This window comes from Aquarana catesbeiana, linkage group LG05 (genome assembly GCF_042186555.1).
Source record: "Aquarana catesbeiana isolate 2022-GZ linkage group LG05, ASM4218655v1, whole genome shotgun sequence".
In the NCBI taxonomy this organism is placed as follows: Eukaryota; Metazoa; Chordata; class Amphibia; order Anura; family Ranidae; genus Aquarana; species Aquarana catesbeiana.
In genome coordinates, this window is record NC_133328.1 from 425,100,531 (window position 1) to 425,109,599 (window position 9,069).

The 9,069-nt window shown below is 39.7% G+C and overlaps 1 protein-coding gene across 12 annotated transcripts in view; it reads left to right on the forward strand.

The window, feature by feature from the left end:
* ZNF516 (zinc finger protein 516) overlaps positions 1–3,153 on the forward strand; it is a 160,658-nt gene extending 157,505 nt beyond the window's left edge. For 10 of the 12 annotated variants that reach the window (XM_073631230.1, XM_073631236.1, XM_073631234.1 and 7 more), the window contains one exon: positions 494–3,153. In XM_073631230.1, coding sequence (XP_073487331.1) covers positions 494–717 — 224 coding nt within the window. In that variant the 3' untranslated portion in view covers positions 718–3,153. The remainder of the gene's footprint in view (positions 1–493) is intronic. The other 2 variants (XM_073631239.1, XM_073631240.1) reach the window with 1 other exon arrangement.
* The last annotated feature ends 5,916 nt before the right edge of the window (positions 3,154–9,069 follow it).

The window sequence follows — 9,069 nt, forward strand, 5'->3', positions numbered from 1 at the left end:
GAACCCGACAGTGAAGTCTTAAGGCTTCACGCCGGGAACCCTACTGCACATGTGCGAGACTCTGCTCCTCTCTCCTGGCCCGGCGGCCGGGGAGGGAGGAGGAGGGAGCCCGGGCAGTGACATCAATACCCGTGATTGAGGCTCCCTGAACTGGGGACAGGTTACCCTCCCCCTCCCCATGTGGCATCTGGGAGGGGAAGGAGTACAACGAGCGGAGGTTCCACTTTTGGGTGGAACTCTGCTTTAAGAACTGCACATGGGACCATAGCTAAGCTACAAAATTTGTGTTCAGAAAATAAGATTTCTGCAAAAGTAACACACCAGAGCCCCACGTTGACCTCTGGCTTATGGCTTGAGAAGGCATGTAAAAAATTTTGATAAACATGACAATGTCTTTGGGTAACTTTTAGTTTAATCCGTTAATGACTATATTGTAGTCAGATAACCAGTAATACCTTGAAAAAAGTGATTTTTCTTGTGTTTTCTTTCTTAGGGGAGAGACCATTCCAGTGCAGATATTGCCCATACAGTGCCTCTCAAAAAGGGAATTTAAAGACTCATGTGCAGTGTGTGCATCGGGTACCTTTTGATAACAGCGAATACCCTGACAAGCAGCTCAACCAACCCCAAAGTGACAATCCCACCAGTTACATGGAGGACCAGCTGGAAAACTTGCCTTCTAATCATCAAGTCACTGGAGCTGTTGCATCAAAGTGAAGATAAAATGTGACACCTTCCCTCTTAGTGCAGCGATACTCCTGTACTAGTGTTTTATAGTAAAGATGTAGGTGAATATACATCCATATCATTTAAAATTCTATTCAGACTGTTAAAAAATAGCAGATGCTGAGATGGCACATGACTCAGTTGAAGCAGAATTTCATCACACACTGGATGGAAGGGTACAACATAACACAGCTGGGACAGTTTAAGCACTGATCTGTAATCTACTCCAGAGGACTACTTTTGAGTGTCAGAGGAGTAGCTGAGACAAGGCACAATAAGTAACGTGTTGGATTAATTTACCACTGATTTGCTTAAAGCCGGACTGTTCAGTGATGCTGCATAATAATATGCATTTATTGAATCTGAAGGCCAGCCCACAAGTTTGATGGTCTTAATTCTGACGGCAAATCACAATGTGCCGCCACGTTCTGCTGTTGACAGAAGTGAACAATAAAACACTTAACGTGATGCTACATGAACACTAATACAGTAGGAAAAATGCTTCTTAATTTTACTCTCAGGACCTTTTTTTTTTTTTTTTTTTAATAGGGCTACTTTCTTACACCTGCTCAAATGATTATGCAATGTTTCCCTTTATAAATGCCACACAGCAGCTGCAGAATTTAGTACTGTACTAGGTAGGGATACTAAAACATTAAAAAATAGTTGCGCATGGGATAGCATGCATGCATCTCCCCACTGCAAAAACCACCCTTCTCCAAGCCGGTACCTTGAGAGAGGTCTTAAGATTTTTTTTTCCCTGTTATGGCATGTTTGATGATGTTGCTTATTAAGTTGTCTCTGTTATTTGGTGGCATTCAGGTTGTGGGGGGAATGAACATATATTAAAAAAAAAAAAAAAAAAAAAAAAAAGCTTTATATACCTCTTCTGCAGCATTTTTATGGTGAGGTGATGGTAAACAAAAATAAAGCAGCGAACTCGGTTTACCCCTTCAGTCTAGCAGACAGCACTACAGTGCTGTTCACTGAGAGGGATTACATATGTGTTCATAGATATTATTTTGCCCATTGTTGCTGTGACACCATGTGTTACAACAACACATCTAAGAGTTCCAAATTTTTGCACATATGAGTTTATGCATTATCAAAAAAAAAAAGTTACTGCTGCCTTGAAAAGAATATGTTCTGTGAAAAAAATGCAAAAGCTTTACTAGTGTGTGTGTGTTTTTTTTAATTGTAACCTTTTATAAAGGCAGGAAATGGGTATAAAATAAAATCCTAGCATGCTAAATATATTTTTCAAAAAAGCAATAATTTTACATGTACAGATAAAAAAAAAATCTAACCTTTTAATACTGGTAAGAGCGACAGTTTACTTTGTACTATAAAGAATAGCTTGTTTTTGTAGTATGTGGGCTTATGATAAAGATTTTGTTTCAAAAGAATAAAAAAAAAAAAAAAAAAAAGGCATTTTTTCAACAGATATTTTAATGTAGTTTTATTATTTTATTCTGAGTTCTTTAAATACATTTTCAAGTTCTTGTATGGCTATACCAGAAACTAAATGTTTAATTGTGTGGTGATAAGCTGGGCACCATTTTATTTGCTAAATTTGGTGTCAAGAGTATTGCCTGGGTAGGAGGTGGATTCAGAAATGCTTACATCTGAAGTGTTTTATTGTATTTTAAATATTTTATTTTGGATTCATTCCATATCTTTGCTAATAATTAATCTGGTTGATAAAAGTTTCCTCCATTTAATATGACTGGACACAACGCTTAATTTTTTTTTTTTGTGAAATGTCACCACTTTGAAAAAAAAAACTGATTAAATACTATAATATAGAGTCTGCTATTAGAACCTTCAAAACATGACACCTATGGTATTAAACACTCCAGCTTGGAGTGATCTTATAATTAAATAGAGTCTTGATTCAGTTTGGCACAGGTTTTGAAGAACATCTGACGGTTGGCAGGAAGCATGAATGTCACTGATGCTACAAGTTTATGATGTCAATGTTTCTTTATGGAGAACAACAGTAGGGGGAAACCATTGTAGATAATTATATGCTGTGTACAGTGCAGAAATAAGATTCACTTAATTGAACAAGCATTAAAAAAATCTCCACGGATCCTAACAATTTTTTTTTTGTAATATCACCCTATTTAGTGGTGTAGCTTTTGTGCTATTTTATTTTATCATCAGTATTGTGTTGATTTGTTATTGTAGAAATCCTCTAGACTATAGTATTTAAATGATTTTTGTTTTGTTATTTATTTAGTTAACCTGTTTGATCAGCTTTTCAAAATAAAATACTTTAGCCTGATACACTCCTGTTAACTATCTGTGGACTGTTACATACATTTTCCTACTACCTCTACCAATCTACTGTTTCTCACTCTTTAACAGGTTATTTTTTACAGCGCTCTAATGTAATTTACACAATAAAGGGTTTGATTGTTTACACTGGATGTATACAGACTCTTATTTTGTTATGTTTTTATTATAGTTCTGGTTTTGTTCATAGAAGCGCCTAAGGCCCAATATGTGCTTAGGCAGAACTTTAACCGCTTCAATACTGGGCATTTTTACCCCCTTCCTGCCCAAGTCAATTTTCAGCTTTCAGCGCTGTCACTGTTTGAATGACAATTGTGCGGTCATACAACACTGTACCCAAATGAATGTCATTTTTTTTCCACACATTCTTTTGGTAGCATTTGTTCTGCACTTTATCTAAAAAAAAAAAAAAAAACCCAAAAATTTTGAAAAGAAAAAAGTTTTTCTTAGTTTCTATCAGGAAATTTTGTAAATGAGTACTTTTTTCTCCTTCACTGATGTGCGCTGATGAGGCTGCACTGATAGGTGGCACGGATTGGGCACTAATATGCAGCACTGATGGGCGGCACTTATGGGCAATGATAGGTGGCACATATATGCGGTGGATGGGCACAGATTGGCATCACTGGGTACTGATTGGCACTGCTGATGAGCACTGCTGGTCTCCCCTGTGAGGAAATGGCACTGATCACTCTGTCAGTGTGAGGCGTAGAGAGCAGGTAACCGGCATTTTCTTGTTTTCACATGATCAGCTGTGATTGGACAAAGCTGTTTACATGGGTAAAAAAAATATTGTCATCGGCTCTATACCAAGATCGGGGTCGCCCTGTGTCCCATGGACACAGTGTGTCCGCGATCGCTGAAAGGTGAGACTGAGGCGACGTCATATGATGTTGTCCCAGAGCAAAAGAGCATCTGCCCCCTCATCATTTGTCTATACATCGGGTGGGAGGTGGTTAAAGTCAACCATAGGGACATAAATAATGGTTGTCATTTGACCAAATACACAAGCAGATAGACATACTGGGGGAGATTTATTAAAACTGGTGCAGCTGTTCATGATAGCCAATCAGCTTCTAATGTCAGCTTCTTCTGTTAAGCTTTGACAATGCAACCTGGAAGCTGATTCATTTCCATGTAGAGCTGCACCATGCATGTTTAGTAAATAACCTCCACCCTGTCTATCTTTCTCACCATTTTAGTATCCAGTTTGCAGAGACAGATGTCAAATGGTGCCGGAGTCACCTTTTGACTGCAAGGTTAAAGGAAAACTTTAAGGCTGGGTTCACACTATTGTGAATTGGATGAGGGTTTCCCCGACTTGTGACCGACTCTCTATGGAGCCAGTTCACACATCCCTGGAGACGCTGCGGTGCAAATTGCACAGGGGTCCTGTGCGTCTAATGGTCCATTCCAGGTCAGAATTCAGTCAAAAATTTGGGCTGTAATTGGACCTGAAACTGAACAGGGACGCACCGGACCCCTGTTGTGAGCTGCCCTGTGCTGTGGTGTGAACCCAGCCTGAAGGGTAAGATTTTTTTTTCTACAGTAGTTAGCCTATAAGAGTTACAGGATTATTCAAACCAGAGACGGTAGATGTGTTTTTTTTCCCCTAAAAGTACTGCAGTTGCTTAGTGAGAACACTTACCGTGTGGAAGTGGATTCCAGAAATGGCTAGCAGGATTTTTTATTTCTTGCGAGTCTAGCTTTATAATCCCAGAACACCAGGCATGCAGGCAGATATTTGTGTAGCACTGGGCAGGGATGTGAAGCCTTTGTGCAAACCTCAGTCCAGCTCATGTGTCCTTTTAAAGTAAATTTGTTATAAGTTGTACTTACTATATGGTCATGCTTCTTCTGTGTCCTAAATATTTAGTGACTCATTGACCCAGAAGCAAGCACAAGGGCTTAGGACTTCTGGCTTGACAGTTGGCTTATTTACATTGAGCCAGTCATTCACTTCAATAAGTGGGGAAGATGCAGGATGATCATGACAGGCAGGGTACTATAGAAAAAAAACGCAGCTTCTGTATTTTAGTCCTGCATGTTTACTTTGTTACTTTTACAATCTGTCTATATAGAAATATAGAAGTCAATGGCTGACTTGTTGGTCCTAGGGTCACCATCCTTGCATCAATGCTTGAGTCATGGGCCGAGTATGTGTATGCCCACCAGTGGTTTTAGTTTTACTGACTGTTTACATGCAAGGCAGTGAAGCTAGTGCAAGGATTACAGTTTACATTTTAACTGGTTCCAGGATTAAAAGCTTGTTTCAAAAATCAAGCTTGTGTATAACAGTATCTTCATCTCGCATACCTGAGAAAATTTCAGAAATGAAACTTTGAGGACGGGTAAACTGTTACCCTTGCAATTGCAAAAAAGAAAACCGAAATAACACCCACCCCCTCCATTCATAAAGTTTAAAGTGGTTTTAAACTCTCTAAAAACAAAAACAACCTGCAAGACAAAGGCTGTGATTGGCCAAAGCCGCGATGATGTCACATGCACGCAGGTGCTGCTAGTCAAGGTACAGCTCCTAAAAAAAAAATGGCACGAGTGAGCCGTTTCTTCAGAGCGCATGTGCCGATGATGTCTGAGAATATAGTGAATATCTCCTAAATGGTGCAAGTTTAGGAGATATTCACGGTACCTACAGGTAAGCCTTTATTATAGGCTTCCCTGTAAATAGAAATGGTAGTAAAGCGTTTGCAACCACTTAAAGTTCTTTACATCTCATGCCTTAATCTTCATTTTTATTATAAAAAAAAATGATTGTGGTAGCAAAACTGCACCTTATTTCCTCTGTAGCTTCCAGTTTCAGAATATGTGGATATTGCAGAGATTCAGTATGGTACTGCAAAGGAACTGTAATGTTTACTGCTTCTCAACTTTAACACAGGAAGAATTTGTTTTTATTCACTTTTAAATAACAGCTGTTGGATGGTGATATGTTACCAACCCTCCTGGAATTTTTTATATTCAAAATACTAGGTTCTAAAGTCTTTAAAAAATAAAATTAAAAAATCAACAGCTACAAATACTTTAGCTGCTTACGTTTAATAAAGAGACACTTACCTGTCCTGGGATCCAGCACTGTCTTCACCCAGGTCATTTCCTTGCCGATCTTCGGGTCCCTGACACCGCCATGTTACCTGTGGGAAGCTGGCTATGACTACTTGCAGCTGGCTCCCCTCTGTGCTTGTGCTAAATGGTCCCGCAGCCCTCTGGGAGGTTGTGGGGGGAGAACTTCAGTGGTATCGCCTAGGCCTGGGGGGAGGAGCATCAGCGGGCAATCCCACTTTGGGTGGAATTCTGCTTTCATTTTATTTGCTGTCGTTTTCCCACAAACTGTTGATCCCTTATAATAAACATGTTTTATATGAGGGTATAGCCAAACCACCCCAACTTACTGTTGACTGACTGACCTCTTTACCGCAGCAATTTCTGCTCATTACTGTGTGATGTAGAAATTGTCCAGATACATTTTTACCTTCATTATAACCATCAGCATTTTCTGTGTCTGATCCTATGCTGCTACATTACAGGAAACCCCAAACCTACTACAAAAAAACTTTTATCAGTTATCACACCTTTTTTTATTGCCTTGTGGTGTTTTCAATTCCCTCTGTTTAACTCTAGATTCTGATACTTTGCTGTGGTGATGCAGAGCTTTGTAAATTGTTGGCCTACTGTATGTGCTCATGCTGGAAGGAAACTGTGTACTTTACTGCATGCCCTTCGTAAAACATTTTTTACCTATATTACTAAATTCTATTTAAGCCCAATGTTCATTTAAGTATAATCGTAAGACTTTCCCCTGCAGGCTTGGCAATCTTAGTCAAATTAAGTGGGCTACATAAACATTAAAGAAACAGTGTACCTTTACAGGTAAGATTAATACTTACCTAATTGTGGTAGGTGTTTCTATATGTACATCGATTATGGTATTTGAAATGATCATGTAATGCTGAGCTGAAATTAATTGGCCAATAGTAACAAGTTTGTAAAGTTGTAACAAGTAACGTGAGTATCAGATAGTTATTAATGACATGGTTCATCCACGCAATTGTGTTATGTTTTATTGGATTTGTATTATCTATTGATTTGGCTAGCATTTGCATAAAGCAATTATAGAAAGAGAAGACAGTAGTCACCAAGAAACTTCAATGGCAGCAGAAGTGACAGGGAGTGTTACTGGGTTCAGATCTGTGCTTAATTATTTCCAACTGGCTTGTGTTTTGGAATTCAGGGAGGATACCAGTTGACTTGTACTGGTGGGATTTTCTAACTTGGCATTTTTACTTAACCATTTACCTGCAGAGTTTCAGTAAGTGTTCCACACAGCCCTTAACTAGTTTCTTATTAAATATCCTTTCTTATCCAAGCTACACAGTGGGGTTGATTTACTAAAGGCAAATCCGCTTTGCATTACAAGTGTACTTGGAAGTGCAGTCACTTTAGATCTGAGGGGAAGATCTGAAATGAGGGAAAGCTCTCCTGATTTTATCATCCGATCATGTGCAAGCAAAAATGCTGTTTTTTTTTTTTTGTTTTTTTTTTCTTGCATTTCCCCCTCAGATCTACAGCAACTGCACTTCCAACTGCACTTGTAGTGCAAAATGGATTTGCCTTTAGTAAATATACCCCAGTGTTCGCTGCTGGGTGTTCTCTAGAGATGGCAAAGTTAAACATTGGATCAGCGCAATGTATTTATTAGGCACACCTATCGATATGAGATTTGTCTTACTTTTGCTTACCATCATAAATCCAAGTGGGCATGGGAACTGTTCAGAAAAAAAATCCACAAACTGCTTTCTAAATCTTGAATCCTCAGAAACGTTTATCTGTTGATGCCTTTCAGCTCCTCCAACCCAAGTTTGTGGAAGTATTTAAAAGCAGTAAAGACACAGAATAATTAAGCCCAAAAAGAGGGGGAAGGAACAGGATGCACAATAATGCATCAAAATGACAGGGAGGCAGGCCAAAAGTGCATAAAAGTAACAATGGAATTAAATATTTGACAACTGCAATAAAAAAGGCCATGTAATAATAATTGTCACTAGTGCCCGATGAGATTATACAGTTGCAAACCCTCATGGCATCTGAACCAGTGGTTGTTACCGTATAGTATAGGTCATGAGGGGTATAAGACATTTTAGAACGTGAGGAAGGGACACTCTTAGAAATATTTCTATCCATTTGGTACATAAACCTAGGGCAACATACAATTCCTACAAAGCGTTTCGTATGTGAGACCATCTTCAAATTTATATTCTGCCCAAATTTATCCTGCTGTTTTGTCACCTCCCACCATCAGGGGGGTACAGCCGATACACCTGTACCAGGCCCGAGCGTCTGGAGGGGCCCGGCGGTAACCAGGAAGTGTGCAGGAGAGAGGAGCCGGAGGAGAAATGGTGCAGGAGAGGTGTCGTAGGCTAAGCTAGCAGTGTTGGGACTGGGGAGATGTTATGAGGGAGGGATTTAACAGCCTTTCAGTTCACTGGCTGAGGAGGCAGGCGGCTCTGCCTCCTTAGCCAATAGGTACACAGGGTGCACTGTCCATCACTGCAGAGCCTAGTGCTTCCTGTGTTGGTGGGAGGGAGAGAATTCCTCTGAAAAGAAGCTGCTGTTCTGCTGTCGAGGTGAGTGAAAAAAAGTGTTTCCCTGAAGCTGTTAGAAGACATTGTAAATGCGCAGCCTGTGCTCCTCTGTTAATATCAATCACTGTATTGCCAGCCCTATTGCTGTCCTTTTAGCAGAGTGAAAGTAACTTAACACACGTTCAGCATATGTGTCAGCTTATGTCACCATGATAAAAGGACAGGAATATAGGTAGCATTACAGTGACTGTTATTAGTCCAGGTTCACTAAACTTGCCAATGCTCTGAAAAGCAATCCATGCGGATTGCTTTTCAGGCCCCTTTCACATGAGTGGTCCAATCGGTTCCTCCTGTCTGTTTTTGAGACAACCTGATCGGACCACCCATTGTTCTCTATGGATCGATAGATTTAAATGGAAATTTGTCCGTTTACACCTGCCTACCT